General features: G+C 41.0%; 1 protein-coding gene and 1 pseudogene across 5 annotated transcripts in view; both read left to right on the forward strand.

Annotated features, from left to right (window-relative positions):
• The window catches only part of LOC128663639 (serine/threonine-protein kinase N1), a 410,416-nt gene that overhangs the window by 198,966 nt on the left and 184,939 nt on the right, over positions 1-26,511 (forward strand). For all 5 annotated transcript variants that reach the window (XM_053718067.1, XM_053718068.1, XM_053718065.1 and 2 more), the window contains exons 5-8: positions 1,273-1,412; positions 15,393-15,507; positions 16,023-16,168; positions 25,016-25,220. In XM_053718067.1, the coding sequence (XP_053574042.1) occupies positions 1,273-1,412; positions 15,393-15,507; positions 16,023-16,168; positions 25,016-25,220 (606 nt within the window). The remainder of the gene's footprint in view (positions 1-1,272; positions 1,413-15,392; positions 15,508-16,022; positions 16,169-25,015; positions 25,221-26,511) is intronic.
• On the forward strand, positions 18,068-18,186 carry LOC128665266 (uncharacterized; annotated as a pseudogene).

A 26,511-nucleotide genomic window follows, 5' to 3' on the forward strand; every position in this document is an offset into this window, starting at 1 on the left:
AATGTTTCTAGAAATTCGCATCACTATGCTTCTCAATGAGACTTTATGTGTACATGTATATGTAAATTATTATTATTCTCAGTAGACATCAAACATATATATATATTTATCAATAATCATTCGTTTTTTAATTTCTTTATTACTCAAAGTCAGAATTGTTTCACAGTTTTATTGTAGTAGGCATTAATAGATAAAGAATGTTTAGCACTTTAAATTCTGTAGAAGGAAATTTGCATCACAAATACTCCCTTGTTTTTAACCAATCAGGGTTGAATCTGTTGCTTTTAAAGGTGCACAGGTGTTTTGTCTAATAGCTATGATTACGGCCCACGGGCCAAAACATGTTAGCTGACATTGTTTTTTGTGATGCTGCTTGATGTGCCCCATGGATACTTTTTAATACAAGTTGTTCAACAAAGACTTTATTTTTATGGCTGACCACTTTCTGCACCTTTTTTGCTATTGATTATATATATATATATATATATATATATATATATAAAACAATATTTAAAATTAGGGGGAGGTAAAAGGTGAGTTTAAAATCCTCCACTACGCACAAAATATAGAGAAAATAACTCATTGACTCATTGACAGGCCAGAAGGCTTGTTTTTCCCACAGAAAACATTGTTTTCAATGCAGCAGAGGATTCTGGGTAAGATATGCAAATTAGGTTCACAATGACACACCTTTTTACTTCATGTCTGCTTTTCAGCAGATTCCCTTAACGCCAAAGCATCGCTGTTCACATAGCTGTTAAGCTTAACTAGGGTTAGTGCAGTGATTCATAACCATCCCAGGACAGACTGTTTCGTAGTTATTGCTACTCATCACCTGGGAGAAGGTTTGAATCACTGCTGGGTGAGGTTGATTTTTTGTTTTTAAACAACTTTCCAGTTTATTTCTACTATCAATATTTGCTTCATTCTCTTGGTATCCTTTGCTTAAGGAGCAACAATGCACTAGTGGGAGCTAGCTGAATACATTGGGTGAGCCAATGACAAGAGGAATATATGTGCAGCCACTAATCGGCAGCTTCCTCCCAGTAGTGCACTTCTGCTCCTGAGCCTACTTAGGTATGCTTTTCAACAAATGATACTAAGAGAACAAATCAAATAAGTTAATAGAAGTAAAATGGAAAGTTGTTTAAAATAGTAGGCTCTGTTGAATCATGAAAGAAAAAAATAAATGGGGTTTAATGTCCCTTAAAATAAGCATATTGACTTACAGAAATTGGTTTTTGAGTTTCTAACATTTTCTTTCTCTCCCAGCTCGTTTTCTTTCTCCAAGCCTTTTACATAAATCCCAGAACTCTCGAGTGGCAGAATTAGAGCGTCAACTGAACATTGAAATGAGAGTAAGACAAGGAGCTGACAATATGCTGCAGATGTACAGTCAGGGGGGAGTTAAGGTAAGATGATGGCGTAGTGTATGGCACATATTTAAAATTAGGTGCAGGTGAAGGAACATTAAATTATTGAACTCTTATAAGAAAAAGATTGGAATGGAGTGAGTAGGTTATCTTGAGAGATTAAATGAATGGTGACTGACCTGCTTGGTAGGAAAAATGTTAATAAAATAAGATTCTGAGGGCATTATAATGTAAGCAAAAACAGAATTTATGCTTACCTGATAAATTACTTTCTCCAACGGTGTGTCCGGTCCACGGCGTCATCCTTACTTGTGGGATATTCTCTTCCCCAACAGGAAATGGCAAAGAGTCCCAGCGAAGCTGGTCACATGATCCCTCCTAGGCTCCGCCCACCCCAGTCATTCGACCGACTGACAGGAGGAAATATATATAGGAGAAACCATATGATACCGTGGTGACTGTAGTTAGAGAAAATAATTCATCAGACCTGATTAAAAAACCAGGGCGGGCCGTGGACCGGACACACCGTTGGAGAAAGTAATTTATCAGGTAAGCATAAATTCTGTTTTCTCCAACATTGGTGTGTCCGGTCCACGGCGTCATCCTTACTTGTGGGAACCAATACCAAAGCTTTAGGACACGGATGAAGGGAGGGAGCAAATCAGGTCACCTAAATGGAAGGCACCACGGCTTGCAAAACCTTTCTCCCAAAAATAGCCTCCGAAGAAGCAAAAGTATCAAATTTGTAAAATTTGGCAAAAGTGTGCAGTGAAGACCAAGTCGCTGCCTTACATATCTGGTCAACAGAAGCCTCGTTCTTGAAGGCCCATGTGGAAGCCACAGCCCTAGTGGAGTGAGCTGTGATTCTTTCAGGAGGCTGCCGTCCGGCAGTCTCATAAGCCAATCGGATAATGCTTTTAAGCCAAAAGGAAAGAGAGGTAGAAGTCGCTTTTCTTCTGTTAAGTGTGATCAGTCCACGGGTCATCATTACTTCTGGGATATTACTCCTCCCCAACAGGAAGTGCAAGAGGATTCACCCAGCAGAGTTGCATATAGCCCCTCCCCTCTACGTCACCCCCAGTCATTCTCTTGCACCCAACGACTAGATAGGATGTGTGAGAGGACTATGGTGATTTTATTTAGTTTATTTCTTTAATCAAAAGTTTGTTATTTTTTAATAGCACCGGAGTGTGTTATTCCTTCTCTGGTAGAGTTTGAAGAAGAATCTACCAGAGTTTTTTACTATGATTTTAGCCGGAGTTGTTAAGATCATATTGCTGTTTCTCGGCCATCTGAGGAGAGGTAAACTTCAGATCAGGGGACAGCGGGCAGTTTATTCTGCAAAAAGGTATGTAGCAGTTTTTATTTTCTAACAATGGAATTGCTGAGAAAATCCTGCCATACCGACATTATATCATGTATGTATAATTTACATTTTAGTATTCCGGGGAATGGTACTTCACTGGAATTACACTGCGTATATAAGATTTTAGCCTAATAGAAACAACAGGCTTTTTAATAATTCTTAATTATGTTAAACGTTTTTGCTGGAATGTAAAATCGTTTTCATTTTCTGAGGTACTGGGTGAATAAAATGTTTGGGCACTATTTTTCCACTTGGCTGTTGCTGGATCTAATTATGACAGTTTTTAATCTCTCTCACTGTTGTGTGTGAGGGGGTGGGACCTTTTTTGGCGCTTTTGCTACGCATCAAAAATTTCAGTCAAAAGCTCATTGTTTTTTCCTGCATGTTCCGGTTTATCTCTACAGAACCCAGGGATCTTCAAAGCTAATTTGAGGGAAGTAATCTAACAGAGCTGTGAGATTGTAGTTGACTGTGATAAAAAACGTTTATTCTTTAACTTTTTTATGCCTCAGGGTTAGTTATTTCTTGCTACTGGGTACAAGCCTTTGCTAAGTTGCATTTTGTTTTACAAAGCGGATTGATTTCATCTGTTATATATATTCAGTGCTTTTCAAGCACAGTTCGTTTTTTTTTTTTTTTTTTTTTCATTGTATTTTACTTGTATAGTATTTCCAAATTGCAAGTTTATTTGCCAGTTTGTTAAACATGTCTGATTCAGAAGATGAGACCTGTACTATTTGTACTAAAGCCAAGGTGGAGCCCAATAGAAATTTATGTACTAACTGTATTGATGCTACATTAAATAAAAGTCAATCTGTACAAATTGAACAAATTTCACCAAACAACGAGGGGAGAGTTATGCCGACTAACTCGCCTCACGTGACAGTACCTGCATCTCCCGCTCAGGACGTGCGCGATTTGGCGACGCCAAGTACATCTGGGCGTCCATTACAAATAACATTTCAAGATATGGCTACTGTTATGACTGAGGTTTTGGCTAAATTACCAGAACTAAGGGGCAAGCGTGATCACTCTGGAGTGAGAACAGAGTGCGCTGATAATGTTAGGGCCATGTCAGATACTGCGTCACAACTTGCAGAACATGAGGACGGAGAGCTTCATTCTGCGGCTGACGGTTCTGATCCAAACAGATTGGATTCAGATATTTCAAATTTTAAATTTAAGCTGGAAAACCTCCGTGTTTTACTAGGGGAGGTGTTAGCGGCCCTGAATGATTGTAACACAGTTGCAATACCCGAGAAAATGTGTAGGTTGGATAAATATTTTGCTGTACCAACAAGTACTGACGTTTTTCCTATACCTAAAAGACTAACTGAAATTATTACTAAGGAGTGGGATAGACCCGGTGTGCCGTTCTCACCCCCTCCAATATTTAGAAAGATGTTTCCAATAGACACCACCACACGGGATTTATGGCAAACGGTCCCTAAGGTGGAGGGAGCAGTTTCTACTTTGGCTAAACGTACCACTATCCCGGTAGAGGATAGCTGTGCCTTTTCAGATCCAATGGATAAAAAATTAGAGGGTTACCTTAAGAAAATGTTTGTTCAACAAGGTTTTATATTGCAACCCCTTGCATGCATTGCGCCGATCACGGCTGCAGCGGCATTCTGGATTGAGTCTCTAGAAGAGAATCTTGGTTCAGCTACGCTGGACGACATTTCAGACAGGCTTAGAGTACTTAAGCTATCTAATTCATTCATTTCGGAAGCCGTAGTACATTTAATTAAACTTACGGCTAAGAATTCCGGATTCGCCATTCAAGCGCGCAGAGCACTGTGGCTAAAATCCTGGTCAGCTGATGTAACTTCTAAGTCCAAATTACTTAATATACCTTTCAAGGGACAGACCTTATTTGGGCCTGGTTTGAAAGAAATTATCGCTGACATTACAGGAGGTAAGGGCCACGCCCTACCTCAAGACAAAGCCAAACCTAAGGCTAGACAGTCTAATTTTCGTTCCTTTCGGAATTTCAAAGCAGGAGCAGCATCATCTTCCACTACTCCAAAACAAGAAGGATCTGGTGCTCGCTACAGACAAGGCTGGAGACCTAACCAGTCCTGGAACAAGGGCAAGCAGGCCAGGAAGCCTGCAGCTACCACTAAAACAGCATGAATTGAGGGCCCCCGATCCGGGATCGGATCTAGTGGGGGGCAGACTTTCTCTCTTCGCCCAGGCTTGGGCAAGAGATGTCCAGGATCCCTGGGCGCTAGAGATAATATCTCAGGGATACCTTCTGGACTTCAAACACTCTCCTCCAAGAGAGAGATTTCATCTGTCAAGGTTGTCGACAAACCAAACAAAGAAAGAAGCGTTTCTACGCTGCATACAAGAACTATTGTTAATGGGAGTAATCCATCCAGTTCCACGGTCGGAACAGGGACAAGGGTTTTACTCAAATCTGTTTGTGGTTCCCAAAAAAGAGGGAACTTTCAGACCAATCCTGGATTTAAAGATCCTAAACAAATTCCTAAGAGTTCCATCATTCAAAATGGAGACTATCCGGACAATTTTACCCATGATCCAAGAAGGTCAGTACATGACCACAGTGGACTTAAAGGACGCTTACCTTCACATACCGATTCACAAAGATCATTACCGGTATCTAAGGTTTGCCTTTCTAGACAGGCATTACCAGTTTGTGGCTCTTCCATTCGGATTGGCTACAGCTCCAAGAATCTTCACAAAGGTTCTAGGTGCTCTTCTGGCGGTACTAAGACCGCGGGGAATTTCGGTAGCTCCTTACCTAGACGACATTCTGATACAAGCTTCAAGCTTTCAAACTGCCAAGTCTCATACAGAGTTAGTACTGGCATTTCTAAGGTCACATGGATGGAAGGTGAACGAAAAGAAAAGTTCACTCGTTCCACTTACAAGAGTTCCCTTCCTGGGGACTCTTATAGATTCTGTAGAAATGAAGATTTACCTGACAGAAGACAGGTTAACAAGACTTCAAAGTGCTTGCCGCACCCTTCATTCCATTCAACACCCATCGGTGGCTCAATGCATGGAGGTAATCGGCCTAATGGTAGCAGCAATGGACATAGTGCCATTTGCTCGCTTACACCTCAGACCACTGCAATTGTGCATGCTAAGTCAGTGGAATGGGGATTACTCAGACTTGTCCCCTTCTCTGAATCTGGATCAAGAGACCAGAAATTCTCTTCTATGGTGGCTTTCTCGGCCACATCTGTCCAGGGGGATGCCATTCAGCAGACCAGACTGGACAATTGTAACAACAGACGCCAGCCTTCTAGGTTGGGGTGCCGTCTGGAATTCTCTGAAGGCTCAGGGACAATGGAGTCAGGAGGAGAGTCTCCTGCCAATAAACATTCTGGAATTGAGAGCAGTTCTCAATGCCCTCCTGGCTTGGCCCCAGTTGACAACTCGGGGGTTCATCAGTTTTCAGTCGGACAACATCACGACTGTAGCTTACATCAACCATCAGGGAGGGACAAGGAGCTCCCTAGCAATGATGGAAGTATCAAAGATAATTCGCTGGGCAGAGTCTCACTCTTGCCACCTGTCAGCAATCCACATCCCGGGAGTGGAGAATTGGGAGGCGGATTTCTTAAGTCGTCAGACTTTTCATCCGGGGGAATGGGAACTTCATCCGGAGGTCTTTGCCCAAATACTTCGACGTTGGGGCAAGCCAGAGATAGATCTCATGGCGTCTCGACAGAACGCCAAGCTTCCTCGGTACGGGTCCAGATCCAGGGATCCAGGAGCAGTCCTAATAGATGCCCTGACGGCACCTTGGGACTTCAGGATGGCTTATGTATTTCCACCCTTCCCGATGCTTCCTCGATTGATTGCCAGAATCAAACAGGAGAGAGCATCAGTGATTCTGATAGCACCTGCATGGCCACGCAGGACTTGGTATGCAGACCTGGTGGACATGTCATCCTGTCCACCTTGGTCTCTACCTCTGAAACAGGACCTCCTGATACAGGGTCCTTTCAAACATCAAAACCTAACTTCTCTGAAGCTGACTGCTTGGAAATTGAACGTTTGATTTTATCAAGACGTGGGTTTTCTGAGTCAGTTATTGACACCTTAATACAGGCCAGGAAGCCTGTTACCAGAAAGATTTACCATAAAATATGGCGTAAATACCTATATTGGTGTGAATCCAAAGGTTACTCTTGGAGTAAGGTTAGGATTCCTAGGATATTGTCTTTTCTACAAGAAGGTTTAGAAAAGGGTTTATCTGCTAGTTCATTAAAGGGACAGATCTCAGCTCTGTCTATTCTGTTACACAAACGTCTGTCAGAAGTGCCAGACGTTCAGACTTTTTGTCAGGCTTTAGCGAGGATTAAGCCTGTGTTTAAGACTGTTGCTCCACCATGGAGTTTAAATCTTGTTCTTAACGTTTTACAGGGCGTTCCGTTTGAACCCCTCCATTCCATTGATATAAAGTTGTTATCTTGGAAAGTTCTATTTTTAATGGCTATTTCATCGGCTTGAAGAGTCTCTGAATTATCAGCCTTACATTGTGATTCTCCTTATTTGATTTTTCATTCGGATAAGGTAGTTCTGCGTACTAAACCTGGGTTCTTACCCAAGGTAGTCACTAACAGGAATATCAATCAAGAGATTGTTGTTCCATCTTTGTGTCCAAATCCTTCTTCAAAGAAGGAACGTCTTCTGCACAATCTGGATGTAGTTCGTGCCCTAAAATTTTACTTACAGGCAACTAAAGAATTTCGACAGACGTCTTCCCTGTTTGTCGTTTACTCTGGTCAGAGGAGAGGTCAAAAAGCTTCTGCTACCTCTCTCTCTTTTTGGCTTCGTAGCATAATACGTTTAGCCTATGAGACTGCTGGACAGCAACCTCCTGAAAGAATTACAGCTCATTCCACTAGAGCTGTGGCTTCCACTTGGGCCTTTAAGAATGAGGCCTCTGTTGAACAGATTTGCAAGGCTGCAACTTGGTCTTCGCTTCATACTTTTTCCAAATTTTACAAATTTGACACATTTGCTTCCTCGGAGGCTATTTTTGGGAGAAAGGTTCTTCAGGCAGTGGTTCCTTCTGTATAAAAGAGCCTGCCTATCCCTCCCGTCATCCGTGTACTTTTGCTTTGGTATTGGTATCCCAGAAGTAATGATGACCCGTGGACTGATCACACTTAACAGAAGAAAACATAATTTATGCTTACCTGATAAATTCCTTTCTTCTGTAGTGTGATCAGTCCACGGCCCGCCCTGTTTTTTAAGGCAGGTAATTATTTTTAAATTATACTCCAGTCACCACTACACCCTTGGTTCCTCCTTTCTCGTTGGTCCTTGGTCGAATGACTGGGGGTGACGTAGAGGGGAGGGGCTATATGCAACTCTGCTGGGTGAATCCCCTTGCACTTCCTGTTGGGGAGGAGTAATATCCCAGAAGTAATGATGACCCGTGGACTGATCACACTACAGAAGAAAGGAATTTATCAGGTAAGCATAAATTATGTTTTTGACCTCTCCTTTTACTAGAATAAACAACAAACAAGGAAGATGTTTGTCTGATATCTTTAGTAGCCTCTAAATAGAATTTTAGAGCACGGACTACGTCCAAATTGTGTAACAAACGTTCCTTCTTTGAAACTGGATTCGGACACAAAGAAGGTACAACTATCTCCTGGTTAATATTTTTGTTGGAAACAACTTTCGGAAGAAAACCAGGCTTAGTACGCAAAACCACCTTATCTGCATGGAACACCAGATAGGGCGGAGAACACTGCAGAGCAGATAACTCTGAAACTCTTCTAGCAGAAGAAATTGCAACCAAAAACAAAACTTTCCAAGATAATAACTTAATATCTACGGAATGTAAGGGTTCAAACGGAACCCCTTGAAGAACTGAAAGAACTAGATTTAGACTCCAGGGAGGAGTCAAAGGTCTGTAAACAGGCTTGATCCTAACCAGAGCCTGAACAAATGCTTGAACATCTGGCACAGCTGCCAGTCTTTTGTGAAGTAAAACAGATAAAGCAGAGATCTGTCCCTTCAGGGAACTTGCAGATAATCCTTTCTCCAAACCTTCTTGTAGAAAGGATAGAATCTTAGGAATTTTTATCTTGTTCCATGGGAATCCTTTAGATTCACACCAACAGATATATTTTTTTCATATTTTATGGTAAATTTTTCTAGTTACAGGCTTTCTAGCCTGAATCAGAGTATCTATTACAGAATCTGAAAACCCACGCTTTGATAAAATCAAGCGTTCAATCTCCAAGCCGTCAGTTGGAGGGAAACCAGATTCGGATGTTCGAATGGACCCTGAACAAGAAGGTCCTGTCTCAAAGGTAGCTTCCATGGTGGAGCCGATGACATATTCACCAGGTCTGCATACCAAGTCCTGCGTGGCCACGCAGGAGCTATCAAGATCACCGAGGCCCTCTCCTGATTGATCCTGGCTACCAGCCTGGGGATGAGAGGAAATGGTGGGAATACATAAGCTAGGTTGAAGGTCCAAGGTGCTACTAGTGCATCTACTAGGGTCGCCTTGGGATCCCTGGATCTGGACCCGTAGCAAGGAACCTTGAAGTTCTGACGAGACGCCATCAGATCCATGTCTGGAATGCCCCATAATTGAGTTATTTGGGCAAAGATTTCCGGATGGAGTTCCCACTCCCCCGGATGGAATGTCTGACGACTCAGAAAATCCGCTTCCCAATTTTCCACTCCTGGGATGTGGATCGCAGACAAGTGGCAGGAGTGATCCTCCGCCTATTGAATTATCTTGGTCACTTCTTTCATCGCCAGGGAAGTCCTTGTTCCCCCCTGATGATTGATATATGCAACGGTCGTCATGTTGTCTGACTGAAACCTTATGAATTTGGCCTTTGCTAGTTGAGGCCAAGCTCTGAGAGCATTGAATATCGCTCTCAGTTCCAGAATGTTTATCGGGAGAAGAGACTCTTCCCGAGACCATAGACCCTGAGCTTTCAGGGATTCCCAGACCGCGCCCCAGCCCACTAGGCTGGCGTCGGTCGTGACAATGACCCACTCTGGTCTGCGGAAGCTCATTCCCTGTGACAGATTGTCCAGGGTCAGCCACCAACGGAGTGAATCTCTGGTCTTTTGATCTACTTGAATCGTCGGAGACAAGTCTGTATAATCCCCATTCCACTGTCTGAGCATGCACAGTTGTAATGGTCTTAGATGAATTTGTGCAAAAGGAACTATGTCCATTGTTGCAACCATCAATCCTATTACTTCCATGCACTGCGCTATGGAAGGACGAGGAACAGAATGAAGTACTTGACAAGAGCTTAGAAGTTTTGATTTTCTGACCTCTGTCAGAAAAATCCTCATTTCTAAGGAATCTATTATTGTTCCCAAGAAGGGAACTCTTGTTGACGGGGACAGAGAACTTTTTTCTTTGTTCACCTTCCATCCGTGAGATCTGAGAAAGGCTAGGACGATGTCCGTATGAGCCTTTGCTTTTGACAGGGACGACGCTTGAATCAGGATGTCGTCCAAGTAAGGTACTACTGCAATGCCCCTTGGTCTTAGAACCGCTAGAAGGGACCCTAGTACCTTTGTGAAAATCCTTGGAGCAGTGGCTAATCCAAATGGAAGTGCCACAAACTGGTAATGCTTGTCCAGAAAAGCGAACCTTAGGAACTGATGATGTTCCTTGTGGATAGGAATATGTAGGTACGCATCCTTTAAATCCACGGTAGTCATAAATTGATTTTCCTGGATAGTAGGTAGGATCGTTCGAATAGTTTCCATTTTGAACGATGGTACCCTGAGAAATTTGTTTAGGATCTTTAGATCCAAAATTGGTCTGAATGTTCCCTCTTTTTTGGGAACTATGAACAGATTGGAATAAAATCCCATTCCTTGTTCTCTTATTGGAACTGGATGTATCACTCCCATCTTTAACAGGTCTTCTACACAATGTAAGAATGCCTGTCTCTTTATTTGGTTTGAAGATAATTGAGACCTGTGGAACCTTCCCCTTGGGGGTAGTTCCTTGAATTCCAGGAGATAACCTTGAGAAACTATTTCTAGCGCCCAAGGATCCTGAACATCTCTTGCCCAAGCCTGAGCAAAGAGAGAAAGTCTGCCCCCCACTAGATCCGGTCCCGGATCGGGGGCTATCCCTTCATGCTGTTTTGGTAGCAGTGGTAGGCTTCTTGGCCTGCTTACCCTTGTTCCAGCCTTGCATTGGTTTCCAGGCTGGTTTGGGTTGTGAAGTATTACCCTCTTGCTTAGAGGATACAGAATTAGAGACTGGTCCGTTTCTGCGAAAGGGATGAAAATTAGGCTTATTATTAGCCTTAAAAGACCTATCCTGTGGGAGGGCGTGGCCCTTTCCCCCAGTGATGTCTGAAATAATCTCTTTCAAATCAGGTCCAAATAATGTTTTACCTTTGAAAGGAATGTTAAGCAATTTTGTCTTGGAAGACACATCCGCTGACCAAGACTTTAGCCAAAGCACTCTGCGCGCCACGACAGCAAACCCTGAATTTTTCGCCGCTAATCTAGCTAATTGCAAAGCGGCATCTAAAACAAAAGAGTTAGCCAATTTAAGTGCTTGAACTCTGTCCATAACCTCCTCATACGAAGATTCTTTACTGAGCGATTTTTCTAGTTCCTCGAACCAGAAACACGCTGCCGTAGTGACAGGAACAATGCATGAAATTGGTTGTAGAAGGTAACCTTGCTGTACAAAAATCTTTTTAACCCCTTAATGACAAGTGACGTACCAGGTACGTCCTGCAAAAACTTGCAGTTAGTGACAATGGACGTACCTGGTACGTCACTTGTCTAAGAGAGTGCTGGAAGCGATCGCAATCGCTTCCAGCAGCTCTCAGGGTATTGCAGTGATGCCTCGATATTGAGGCATCCTGCAATACCCTTTAGAAAGCATCCGATGCAGAGAGAGCCACTCTGTGGCCCTCTCTGCACCGGTAGCGATGCGGCCGGTTCGTTGGTGGGTGGGAGCGCAACAGGGAGGAGGGTGGGCGGCCCATCGCTACCCGGCATCCGGCTCCTGTTAGTGCAATGTGCACGCCGGGTGCCGGGAGCGTGCGGGTGCGCGCATGCGCGTGCGCGTGCGCGCGCGGGTGCGCGCGCGATTACCTACCCACACTGACACCAATGAGTGGGAAGAGGGGGGGGAAAGTAATAATATAATAATAAATATATGAGGATCTGGGAGGGGGAGGGGGTTGGGGTATTGTGGGGGGCTGCTACACTACAGAAAAAATTAAAATGGAAATAAAAAATAATAAAAAAAACACTTTTTTGGGGGGCAAATTGGGTACTGGCAGACAGCTGCCAGTACCCAAGATGGCGGCAATTAGGTAGGGGAGAGGGTTAGAGAGCTGGGGGGGGGATCATGGAGGTTGGGGCTAAGGCAGGAGTCCATCACAGCTAAAACATTTTATTTTTTTTTATTAAAAAAAAGAAAAACTCCTTTTATTTAGTACTGGCAGACTTTCTGCCAGTACTTAAGATGGCGGGGACAATTGTGGGGTGGGGGAGGGAAGAGAACTGTTTGGGAGGGATCAGGGGGTGGGATGTGTCAGGTGGGAGGCTGATCTCTACCCTAAAGCTAAAATTAACCCTGCAAGCTCCCTACAAGCTACCTAATTTAACCCCTTAACTGCTGGGCATAATTTACGTGTGGTGCGCAGCAGCATTTAGCGGCCTTCTACTTACCAAAAAGCAACCCCAAAGCCATATAAGTCTGCTATTTCTGAACAAAGGGGATCCCAAAGAAGCATTTACAACCATTTGTGCCTTAATTGCAGAAGCTGTTTGTAAATAATTTCAGTGGGAAACCTAAAGTTTGTGACAAAATTTGTGAAAAAGTGAACTTTTTTTTTTATTTGATGACATTTGGCGGTGAAATGGTGGCATGAAATATACCAAAATGGGCCTAGATCAATACTTTGGGTTGTCTTCTAAAAAAAAATATATACATGTCAAGGGATATTCAGGTATTCCTGACAGATATCAGGGTTCCAATGTAACTAGCGCTAATTTTGAAAAAAAGTTGTTTGGAAATAGCAAAGTGCTACTTGTATTTATGGCCCTATAACTTGCAAAAAAAGTAAAGAACATGTAAACATTGGGTATTTCTAAACTCAGGACAAAATTTAGAAACTATTTAGCATAGGTGTTTTTTGGTGATTGTAGATGTGTAACAGATTTTGGGGGTCAAAGTTAGAAAAAGTGTGTTTTTTTCAATTTTTTCCTCATATTTTATATTTTTTTTATAGGAAATTATAAGATATGATGAAAATAATGGTATCCTTAGAAAGTCCATTTAATGGCGAGAAAAACGGTATATAATATGTGTGGGTACAGTAAATGAGTAAGAGGGAAATTACAGCTAAACACAAACACTGCAGAAATGTAAAAATAGCCATTGTCATTAAGGGTAAGAAAATTGAAAAATGGTCCGGTCATTAAGGGGTTAAGCAAACCCTCTAATTTCTTATCCATAGGATCTTTGAAAGCACAACTATCTTCGATAGGAATAGTAGTGCGTTTGTTTAGAGTAGAAACCGCCCCCTCGACCTTGGGGACTGTCTGCCATAAGTCCTTTCTGGGGTCGACTATAGGAAATAATTTCTTAAATATAGGGGGGGGAACAAAAGGTATGCCGGGCCTTTCCCACTCTTTATTTACTATGTCCGCCACCCGCTTGGGTTTAGGAAAAGCGTCGGGGGGCACCGGAACCTCTAGGAACTTGTCCATCTTACATAATTTCTCTGGAATGACCAAATTGTCACAATCATCCAGAGTAGATAACACCTGCTTAAGCAGTGCGCAGAGATGTTCTAATTTAAATTTAAATGTCACAACATCAGGTTCAGCTTGATGAGAAATTTTTCCTGAATCTGAAATTTCTCCATCAGACAAAACCTCCCTCATGGCCCCTTGAGATTGGTGTGAGGGTATGTCAGAACAGTTATCATCAGCGTCCTCTTGCTCTTCAGTGTTTAAAACAGAGCAATCGCGCTTTCTCTGATAAGTAGGCATTTTGGATAAAAGATTTGCTATGGAGTTATCCATTACAGCCGTTAATTGTTGCATGGTAATAAGTATTGGCGCACTAGATGTACTAGGGGCCTCCTGTGTGGGCATAACTGGTGTAGACACAGTAGGGGATGATGTAGTATCATGTTTACTCCCCTCATTTGAGGAATCATCTTGGGCAATATCATTATCTGTTGCATTATTGTCCTTACTTTGTTTGGACACTATAGCACAATTATCACATAAATTTAAATGGGGAGACACATTGGCTTTCATACATATAGAACATAGCTTATCTGATGGTACAGAGATGTTAAACAGGCTTAAACTTGTCAACAAAGCACAAAAAACGTTTTAAAATAAAACCGTTACTGTCACTTTAAATTTCAAACTGAAAACACTTTATTACTGAATATGTGAAAAAGTATGAAGGAATTGTTCAAAATTCACCAAAATTTCACCACAGTGTCTTAAAGCATTAAAAGTATTGCACACCAAATTTCAGAGCTTTAACCCTTAAATTAACGGAACCGGAGCCGTTTTTGTCTATAACTAGAAAGGCCCCCATCTGAAAAAGGTGTCCAACACAGTGCCTGCCGTTTTTCTAAACGTTCCCCAAGATTATAATACCAATAATTAGTTAGAATCTGCATAATATGCCTAGTAAAGCAATTGTTTTAGCCCAGAAAAATGTCTACCAGTTTTTAAGCCCTTTTTGAAGCCCTTTATTCTTTTATGTTTAACTAAGAAAATGGCTTACCGGTCCCCATGAGGGGAAATAACAGCCTTCCAGCATTACATGGTCTTGTTAGAAATATGGCTAGTCATACCTTAAGCAGAAAAGACTGCTAACTGTTTCCCCCAACTGAAGTTACTTCATCTCAACAGTCCTGTGTGGAAACAGCAATCGATTTTAGTTACTGTCTGCTAAAATCATCTTCCTCTTACAAACAGAAATCTTCATCCTTTTCTGTTTCAGAGTAAATAGTACATACCAGCACTATTTTAAAATAACAAACACTTGATAGAAGAATAAAACTACATTTAAACACCAAAAAACTCTTAACCATCTCCGTGGAGATGTTGCCTGTGCAACGGCAAAGAGAATGACTGGGGTGGGCGGAGCCTAGGAGGGATCATGTGACCAGCTTTGCTGGGACTCTTTGCCATTTCCTGTTGGGGAAGAGAATATCCCACAAGTAAGGATGACGCCGTGGACCGGACACACCAATGTTGGAGAAATGGTATTGCATGATATCTTTTAAAGAGACATTAACATTTGTTTATATTTCCATCTATAATAATAAAAGGCCAGGTATGTTTGTTTATGCAGCCATGTGCAGTAGAGACTGCAGCGTGAGACAAACATACCTGGCTTTAACCCCTTAACGACAGCATCAGCTGTCCTGGGCTTCTCTTTGCCGAGATCTCTTGATTTTAGGACCACTGCTTCTTAACTTCCGCTTCAGCCGGAACTGAAGCAGAGTGGGTCGGAGGCAGCATCCGCTACTTCCTAAATAGACCCCATTGTGTAATGTATGGTTATATTTTAGTGCCACTGCATAAAAGTATACACTAATGTCCTGTATATAAGATATTATTCAATTTTTTGTTGTTGTGAAACTGATTTTTTTATGGTGCAGGATAAGAAGATGCTTTTGACTGCAGAGCAAATGTTATTAGACAGTGATGCAAAGATCCAAATCCTTCGTGAACAGATCCGCAGAGCAGCCCAGGACTCATCATTAATGGGAACAGGTGGGAAAGGCTGCATAGTATGAAAGCAAAACCATTGGGCAGAGTGAAGCCAAGTTAGATAGAGTAAAATAAAATGAGATGGAATTGACAGACAACAAGAAGAGATAAAATAGTCTTTAAAGATATCAACTAAGTTGAGAATGGGTAAGTTAGGGGGAGTAGGTCAGATGTGCAGAAATGAAGATTCTTCAGTTCATATAGTTAGACACAAGAATTATATTTTTCCCACTTCTGCTTTGGCCCCTCATGTCTGTAGAAGTTAGTTGTAGTGAGAATGCACTTAAAATTCAAGAGAATTCTTCTCAAAATGTATTTGACTGACAGACAAATAGATAGATAGATATTCAGACACATAGACAGACAGACACATACATAGATAGATAGATAGATAGATAGATAGATAGATAGATAGATAGATAGATAGATGATAGATAGATAGATAGATAGATTGATTGATTCAGAATGTAACATCTTTGTCATGTCTTATTTTGTCACCTCTCGTGCTTCTTCTATAGAAGTGTTGGAACTATCATATAATGAACTGCGCATTGAGGAGTTAAGACATCACTATCGTATTGAACGTGCAGTGTCAGAGGGAGCCGACAATGCTCTGAGACTGCTGGGAAATGCAAGAGTACAGGACAAGAATGCTGTCTCTGAGGTCCCTCATCATTTTCTTTTGCTTTTTTCTGCATGTGATATTTACTTATTGACACATTGATTGTTTGTAATATTATGGCAGCAACATGCACGCGTGCACACACACACATATATATATAAATATGTGTATATTTATTTATATTTTTTTCTAATGACACGGTGAGTCCACGGATCATCATCAATTAATGTTGGGAATATCACTCCTGGCCAGCAGGAGGAGGCAAAGAGCACCACAGCAAAGCTGTTAAAGGTACAGTCTACAATAGAATTGTTATTGTTTTAAAAGATAGACAATCCCTTTATTACCCATTGCCCAGTTTTGTACAACCAACACTGTAATATTAATACACTTTTTACCTCTGTGATTACCTTGTATCTAAGAACCTTCTTCCAGCCCCCTGATCACATGACTGTGACTGTTTATTATCTATTGTCTTGCAGTTAGCATTGTGTTGGGCTAAATCTTAAATAACTTTCTGTGCCTGAACATAGTGTTATCTATATGGCCGACGTGTACTTTCAGTCTCTTTGTGTTGAAAAGAAATTTAAAAAGCATGTGATAAGTGGCAGCACTCAAGGGTTTAGAAATTAGCATATGAGTCTGCCTAGGTTTAGTTTCAACTAAGAATACTAAGAGAAAAAAAAAATTTGATGATAAAAGTAAATTGGAAAGTTGATTAAAATTACATGTCCTATCTGAATAAAGAAAGTTTAATTTTGACTAAACTGTCACTTTAAATATCACTTCTCTTCCTATAAACCCCAGTCATTCTCTTTGCCTGCGGTGCAAGGAGGAGGTGAATTTTTGGTGTCTGCTTATTTCTCTGTAATCAAGATTTTGTTATTTTGAAGTCCAAGAGGATATTACATTTTCAGATAGTAAGGTTTCTGTTCCACATTCTGCTACACAGGTCGTTCTCTCTTCTAGGTCTGGTGAGAAGGATTCGCTGGTAGTTTCTGAGGGTGAAGTCTCAGATTTGGGCAGTATAATCCCTGCTTCTGATGTTGAAGTGATCTCCTTCAGATGTATGCTTGAACACCTTGTGTATTGTTAAAGGAGGTTTTTGGCTACTTGGACGACATCGATGTCCCCTTCGTTGTCAACCCTTCGAAGTTTAAACTGGATAGGAGTAGGAGACGCTAAGGATACTTTTCTCCCTGTCTCCAGTCCTTTTAAGGATTCTCCTGTTGCTGACTCCTTTAAGTGCATGGTGTCCTAACTTTTATATACTTTTAGTATTTGGAAGTTTAATTGTTCTTTTAGAGCAATGCCTTGTTTTGTTAGACTTGCTGTACTAGCTGCCGGACATTGAGGCTGCAGTCTTAGCAGCTGAGTAACCTAACTGTGGTTTAGTGGTACAGCTTGGGCTTTATAATTCTGCAGTTGCAGGTTCAATTCTTATTTTTCCTCCTAATCAACGCTTCTGGCGTCTCCTTTTAAGGTTGAGACCTTGTTGGGACTTGGTCTAGCAGAATATTCCTTTGGCTGTAAGGGTGAAAGAGATTTTTTCTTTCTACCACATGTCAAGAAAGTAATACTGAAGGATATTTTCCTTTTTTGTTCAGTCATGCCCTTTGGAGTCCAATCCAAGGTTTCCTCCCAGGGTCAGATTTCTCCTTCCAGGGTATCTGCAATCCAGGTTTGATGAGAGGCTTTCCACGAACTGGATGTTCAGGATCTTCCTCTCTGGGAAGATTTCTGAGTTTTCGTCATCCTAGACAGACTGTTAGGTCTTGGGATATTGCAAGGTTTTTTTTCCCGGACAATATATAGTTCAGATGTCATCCTTACTTCGAGTTAACTCTCTTTTAAGAGATCTTGTCCAATCTTCTTTCCCAGGGAGGGGAAATGAGTCTGGAGTAGGGGTCCCTTTCTTCATCCTCAAGGGTCATTATTTGGGTTTACCGCCACTATACCCTGGATGCACCCGATTCCATCTGATCTTGGAAGTTATGCAGGGTCAGGCCTTGTCAGTATCTGAATGGGAGACTGCCTGGGAGCACCAGGTGTGGTATGCTTCGTCCCTAATAGATTCTCTATTTAGGTGAAGACCTTCTTCTCTGGTCTAATGTCTAGCCAACAACGAGTCCTAGTGGTCCGGTAGCTAGCTTAGTCTTTTGGCAAACAGTAGATTAGGAATTCGGTTCTAGCTACAGCTGATTCCTTGCTTTTCAATGATTCGATATAGGAGGGAATTGGTCTAATGGTTCCCATGGACATAATTTCCTTTGCTGTTTTTCATAGAAGGGAGATTTTTCAGATCTATCTCAAAAGATAGATCTAGTTCAGTCATGAGGCTCTCTCCCTTAGTATTTTATCAGGGGTATCTATCTCAGGGCGCGTGCTTCTGGAGATTTTCCTGGGTAATGTGACTGTGAAGCCAATCTGCTGGGCTAGTAAGGATTTTGGACTCTGAGGTGTCTACTCTCCTCTTTAACATTTTGGAGTAGAGAGCAATTTGCAATGCTCTGACGGCTTGGACTTTTAGTACAGTTGTCCTTAGCTTGGTTCCAGTCAGATATTATTACCTCATTGGTTTATTTCAACCACCAGGGAGGAACTAGAGGTTCCTTAGCCATGTAGGAGGCGATTTGGATTGTTCAGTGGGTGGAAGCTCACAATTGCTGTCTGTCCTCCATTTTTCAACAGTGGATAATTTGCTTCTGAACAGACAGGTTTTTCATCCCGGGGAGTGGGTTCTCTTCTTGAGGTGTTTTCTAAATAAACCCTCAGATGAGCAGATGAGTGGGGTCTAGAGTGGGCTTCTGGGTGCGTTTCGACAGTACGCCAAGTTTCCAATGTATGGTTCTTGGTCAAGTGATCCCTGATAGATGCTGGCGTTTTTCTTGGATTTCAGTCTGGCATGCCTGTTTTCTCTGTTTGTTCGCCTTACACAAGTCATTGCTCGTATTTTTCAGGAGAAAGTGGCTGTGTTTCTATTAGACTCTGCGTGACCTTGCAGGTCCTGGTATGCAGACTTAGTGGTAATGGCATCTCTCAACTTTGGAGTCTGTCTCTGAGGAAGGACCTTCTGAGCAGGGTCCATTAATTCATCTAAATCTCGTTTCTCTGATGCTGCCTGCTTGGAGAATGAACGCTGGGTTTTGTCTAAGCGTGGGTTTTCTGAGTCGGTCATTGAGACCATGACTCAGGCTTGCAGGCCAGTTTCTAGAAGTTTTGTCATAGATTATGGCATACTTATCTTTTTTGGTGGGAATCCAAGGGCTTCTCTTGGAGTGGAGTCTGGATTCCTAGATTCTGGTCCTGTCTCCAGGATATTTGTAGAAGGGTTTGTCAGTCAGTACCCTGAAGGATCAGATCTCTGCATTGTCTCTTCTTGCTACATAAGCATCTGGCGGACGTTTCAAATGTGCATTCCTTTTGTCAGGCCCTGGTTGGAATCAGACTTGTGTTTAAGTCGGTTGCTCCACCTTGGGGCCTAACCTTGTTCTTAAAGTTTTGCGGCAGGCTCTGTTTGAGCCTTTTCATTCCATAGATATTGATTTATTATCTTGGAAGACTATCTCTTCTGTTTAGAGAGTCTCGGAATTCTCAGCTTGACAGTGTGATTCGCCTTATCTTTTCTTTCTTGCCGATGAGGCGATTTTTTTGTATTTACTTAGGTTTTCTTCCTAAGTTGATTTGGATATGAAAATTTTCAGGAAATTGTTGTTTCTTCTCTATGCCTAGTCCTTCTTCTCATAAGGAACGTTGGTGGTACATCTTGGATGATGTGCGTGCTCTTATTTTCTATCTACAGGCGACTAAGAATTTTCGCCAGTCTTCTGTTTGTTTCTCTGGGTATTGTAAAGGTCATAAAGCTTCTGCTACTTTTCTTTCCCTTTAGTGAAAAGTATTATTCGTTTGGTTTATGTGACTGCTGAACAACAGCTCAGAGAGAATTACAGCTCATTCCATTAGGGCTGTCTCTGTTTCTTAGATTTTCTAGAATAAAGCTTCTGGGGAACAGATTTGCAAGGCTGCAACTTGGTCCTCTCTGCATATTTTTTCCAAATTTTCCAAATTTGATGTTTTTGTCTCGGCTGAGACTTCTTTTGGGAGAAAGGTTCTTCAAGCAGTGGGGACTTCTGTTTAGGTTGCCTGTCTTGTCCCTCCCTTATCATCTGTGTCCTCTAGCTTGGGTATTGATTCCCAACAGTAATTTATGATGATCCGTGGACTCACCGTGTCATTAGAAAGAAAACAAAATTTATGCTTACCTGATAAATTTCTTTCTATCTTGACACGGTGAGTCCACGACCCGCCCTGTTTTTCAGACAGTTTTTTTATATATAAACCTCAGGCACCTCTGCACCTTGTGTTACTTATTTTCTCTCCTTTCCCTTGGTCGAATGACTGGGGTTTAAGGGAAGGGAAGTGATACTTAAAGGGAAATGAAACCCAAATTTTTTCTTTCATGATTTAGAAAGAGCATACAATTATAAACAACTTTCTAATTTACTTCTATTATCTATTTTTCTTCATTCTCTTGATATGCTTTGCTGAAAAGCATATCTAGATATGCTTAGTAACTGCTGATTGGTAGCTGCACATAGATGCCTCCTATGATTGGTTCACTGTGTGCATTGCTATTTCTTCATTAAAGTATATCTAAAGAATGAAGCAAATTAGGTAATAGAAGTAAATTGGAGTGTTGTTTAAAACACTGTTGTTCTCTACCTTAATCATGAAAGAAAATGTTTGGGTATAGTGTCCCTTTAACAGCTTTGCTGTGGTGCTCTTTGCCTCCTCCTGCTGGACAGGAGTGATATTCCCAACAGTAATTGATGATGATCCGTAGACTCACCGTGTCAAGAAATAAATACATTTATCAGGTAAGCATAAATGTTGTTGTTTGTATATATGTGTGTATGTATATATATATATATATATATATATATATATGTGTGAGTGTGTATATATATATATATATATATGTATGTATATGTATATATATATATATATTATATATATATTTATAAATGTGTATAAATATATATATATAAAACAACATTGTTTGATGTATATGTATATATATTTATATATATATATATATATTTATAAATGTGTATAAATAAATATATATATATTTATATATATATATATATAAATAAAAACATTTAAAATTGTAGGGAGGCCTAAAGTGAGTTTAAAATCCTCCACTAAATACAAAATGTAGGGAAAATAACTCATTGTGTAACCCATTTACAAAATCTAGACAAGTCAGAAGACTTGCTTTTCCCACAGAAACTCTCTGAATACATTGTTTCCAATGCAGCAAAGGATTCCAGGTAAGATATTAAAATGCGGTTCACAATGACTTACGGCTAGATTACGAGTTTTGCGTTATGAGGGGTGCGGTACTAACTTGCACGTTATTGTCACCGCTCACTTTCCTACAGCGCTGGTATTACAGGTTTTCCTAAACCCGGGGTTATTAGGCAAGACGTGAGCGTAGAGCAAAATTGAGCTCCATACCACACTCCAATACCAGTGCTGCTTAAGTCAGCGGTGAGGTGGTTTTACGTGCCCGTGCACGATTTCCCCATAGACATCAATGGGGAGAGTCGGCTGAAAAAAAACCTAACACCTGCAATAAAGCAGCATAAAGCTCCGTAACGCAGCCCCATTGATTCCTATGGGGAAACTAAATTTATGTTTACACCTAACACCCTAACATGAACCCCGAGTCTAAACACCCCTAATTAACCCCTAATCTGCCGCCCCCGACATCGCCGGCACCTACATTATACTTATTAACCCCTAATCTGCCGCTCCCTACATCGCCGCCACCTACATTATACATATTAACCCCTAATCTGCTGCCCCAATATCGCCGACACCTACATTATACTTATTAACCCCTAATCTGCCACTCCCTACATCTCCGCCACCTACATTATACATATTAACCCCTAATCTGCCGCTCCCAACATCGCTGCCACCTATATTATACTTAGTAACCCCTAACCTGCTGCCCCCAACATCACCGTCACCTACATTATACTTATTAACCTCTAATCTGCTGCCCCCAACATCGCCGCCACCTACATTATACTTATTAACCCCTAATCTCCCACCCCAATGTCGCCGCAACCTACCTACACTTATTAACCCCTAATCTGCCGCCTCTAACATCGCTGCCAGCTACCTACATTAACCCCTAATCTGCCGCCCCCAACGTCGCCGCCACTATACTGAATTTATTAACCCCTAAACCTAAGTCTAACCCTAACCCTAACACCCACTAACTTAAATATAATTCAAATAAATCAAAATAAAAATTCCTATCATTACCTAAATTATTCCTATTTAAAACTAAAAACCTGTAAAATAAACCCTAAGCTAGCTACAATATAACTACTAGTTACATTGTAGCTAGCTTAGGTTTTATTTTTATTTTAACTAGGTAGAATAGTTACCTAGTTAAAATAAATACAAATTTACCTGTAAAATAAAACCTAACCTGTCTTACACTAACACCTAACATTACACAACAATTAAATAAATTAAATTAATTAAATACAATTACCTAAATTACAAAAACAAACAAACACTAAATTACACAAAATAAAAAACAAATTATCAGATATTTAAACTAATTACACCTAATCTAATAGCCCTATCAACATAAAAAAGCCCTCCCAAAATAACCCCCCCCAGTCTAAACTAAACTACCAATAGCCCTTAAAAAGGCCTTTTGCAGGGCATTGCCCCAAAGAAATCAGCTGTTTTACCTGTAAAAAAAATACAAACAACCCCCCAACAGTAAAACCCACCACCCACACAATCAACCCCCCAAATAAAATCCTAACTAAAAAAACCTAAGCTCCCCATTGCCCTGAAAAGGGAATTTGGATGGGCATTGCCCTTAAAAGGGCATTTAACTCTATTGCTGCCCAAACCCTAATCTAAAACTAAAACCCACCCAATAAACCCTTAAAAAACCTAACACTAACCCCCGAAGATCCACTTACAGTTTTGAAGACCAGACATCCATCCTAAACGAAGCCGTGAGAAGTCCTCAGCGAAGCGGCAAGAAGTCCTCAACGAAGCCGGGAGAAGTCTTCATCCAAGCCGGCAGAAGTGGTCCTCCAGACGGGCAGAAGTCTTCTATCTTCATCCATCCGGCGCGGAGCGGGTCCATCTTCAAAACATCCGGCGCGGAGCATCCTCTTCTTACGACGACTAAAGACGAATGAAGGTTCCTTTAAATGACGTCATCCAAGATGGTGTCCCTTTAATTCCGATTGGCTGACAGAATTCTATCAGCCAATCGGAATTAAAGGTGAAACAATTCTATTGGCTGATGCAATCAGCCAATAGGATTGAGCTTCAATCCTATTGGCTGATCCAATCAGCCAATATGATTGAGCTTGCATTCTATTGGCTGTTCCAATCAGCCATAACGCAAAACTCGCAATCTAGCCGTTAGTTTTTTTAGTTTTAGCCTGCTTTTTAAGGCAGACTTCCCTTTACGCCATAGCATCGCCATATTACACAGCTTTTTAGCTTAGCTAGGGTTAGTACTGTGATTCAGACCAATCCCAGGACAGCTGTTTTGTGTTTTTTGCCACTCATCAGCTGGGAGTAGGTTGAATCACTGTTGGGTAAAGTTAATTTCTGGGCAAAATACAACAGCAATTAAAATTGTGGGGAGGTGAAAAGTGAGTTTAAAATCCTCCACTAAATACAAAATGTAGGGAACATAACTCATTGTGTAACCCATTTACAAATCTAGACAAGTCAGAAGACTTGCTTTTCCCACAGAAACTCTCTGAATACATTGTTTCCAATGCAGCAAAGGATTCTGGGTAAGATATGCAAATGAGGTTCACAATGACTCACTTTTTTACTTTTAGCCTGCTTTTTAAGGCAGACTTCCCTTTACGCCATAGCATTGTGAACCTCATTTTCATAGCTTACCTAGAATCCTTTGCTGCATTGGAAACAATGTATTCAGAGAGTTTCTGTGGGAAAAGCAAGAAAATAAAATAAATTTACCCTGTTGCCAAACTGCTGAGGACAATTATTGCAAGGGTCCCTAGATGGAAGAGGCTAAAGATGAGAAACAAAAGTATTCATTAAGAAAGGAGATGTTTTTGGGGTGATGATCAGGAATGATGACTTCAATCAAAGTTGACAACACATTATGATACAAAATTATATGTTGGTGTAGATCCACTGGCTGGTTGGTTTATTGTGTGATAGAGACCATTTGATTGGTTGATCCAGAACAGACAAATTGTTTTGCGAAACATAGCTGATAAGGGGTCACTTACAGGGGATGGCGGGTAGCTAATGATATGTGGGAACAGCATTCCAAGATGCTGAATCCTCATTGATTTGTGAGATAGGGATATCTGTCAATGGATTACTTAGATAAAGGTTACATTGTGGAGAGTCCAAAGTATCTGATATGACCAATTAACCCCCAACATAGCTTACAACTATTGTCAGTTGTCAATACATTTTATGATTATTCTTAGAACAGTACTGTTTTAATGTCTGTAAATGCTTTCATAGGCATCAGGTGTAGCATAAATAGGTGTTCCAAAAAAACATTTCTGATGTCTAGTCTAATCTCTAATTGTTTCAAAAGTTTACTGTATGGAGGAATTGTAGTGACTTTTTGGTTGCAGGTCAGTGGTTTGGAATCATTTCTCTAAATCTAAGATTTTTTTTTTTTTTTAATTCTCTTGCAGTTATTTTATTCATATTGTGTTCCTGTTTTTCATAGTCTCTTTGTCTTCATTTATTTTATGTGTCATCAATAAATCTTTGGCTCTTACATGCCTTCGAAATATAATTCTTCTCCATGATTCAGGTTTTTGTTCTGTCTTGCAGGTGCAGTCTCGTTTAGTGGAGTCCCGACAGAGGCTTGATCTGTTGAAACTGTCTCTTGAAAGGTGTCTAGAAGAGTTACCGCATGATCACCCTAAGAGATGCATTCTACGAGAGGAACTGACTCTATGCATCTCTCCCACATGGCTTGGCGCTCCCTCTCTTCCTGCTCCATACAGTACCATTTCCAAACCTGCTCCCCTCACAGGTAACTTGAGACCCATTACAAGGAATCTATAAATGTATTTAATCAAATATACAGTAAAACTTAAAGGACCACTCAATGCAGTAGAATTGCATAATTAACATGTGCATAATAAAAAGACAAGGCAATAACACCTACTCTGAATTTTAAATAAACAGTAGATTTCTCCTACATTGGTGTATCCGGTCCACGGCTTCATCCTTACTTGTGGGATATTCTCAATCCCTACAGGAAGTGGCAAAGAGAGCACACAGCAAAGCTGTCCATATAGCTCCCCTCAGGCTCCGCCCCCCAGTCATTCTCTTTGCCGCTCTAACTAGTAGCATCTCCCCGGGGGTGGTAAAGAGTATGTGGTGTTAGTTGTAGTTTTTTATTTCTTCTATCAAGAGTTTGTTATTTTAAAATAGTGCCGGCTTGTACTATTTACTCTGCAGCAGAAAGTGAAGAAGATTTCTGCTAAGAGGACTATGATTTTAGCACCAGTAACTAAAATCCATTTCTGTTCCCACGCAGGACTGTTGAAACCAGATAACATCAGTTGGGGGGAACAGTTTGCAGGCTTAACTGCTTCAGGTATGATCAGTCATTTTTCTAACAAGACCCAGTAATGCTAGAAGACTGTCAGAAATTCCCTCTGGGATAGGTAAGCCATTGTTATTAGATTCAGCAATAAAAGGATGGCTTATTTTAAGGGCTTATGCTGGTTGACACTATTGTGGGCTAATCGATTGCTTTTTAGCAAGTTTTCAACTTAAATAGGTGTTTTTTTATCAACTTAAAACACTTTTGGGGATTAATTTGCACCTGGCACTTAGTTGGACACCTAATCTAGTCAGAAAGGCCCCTCCACTCTGGTATGCAGAGGAAGGAAGCCTCATTTTCGCGCCTTAATTGTGTACTTGTTTTGACTAGCCAGTTCATGCAGCTTCACGTGGGGAGTCCGGAGGCATCAGGAAGGGCTCCAGGGAGGCTTATATTCTTACCAAAATAACCCTAAGGAAGGTAAAAGCCACAGGGCAAGCTGTGGCAGAGTACTGTAGTGTGTTAACCGTTTAACTGCTGTTATTAGCTCCAGTTTGGGCATTAAGGGGTTAATTGGTCTGAAAATTTGTGTGCAACCTTTTCAAAGCATTATGACACTGTGGTGAAAAATTCATAAAAATCGGATGTGTTTTTGATGGTTTTTTGATGTTTCAGTAATAAAGTGTTCACTTTTATTATTTAAAGAGACAGTAACGTTTGAACCTCTACATTCCATAGATATTAAGTTACTATCTTGGAAAGTTTTGTTTTT

This window comes from Bombina bombina, chromosome 6 (genome assembly GCF_027579735.1).
Source record: "Bombina bombina isolate aBomBom1 chromosome 6, aBomBom1.pri, whole genome shotgun sequence".
In the NCBI taxonomy this organism is placed as follows: Eukaryota; Metazoa; Chordata; class Amphibia; order Anura; family Bombinatoridae; genus Bombina; species Bombina bombina.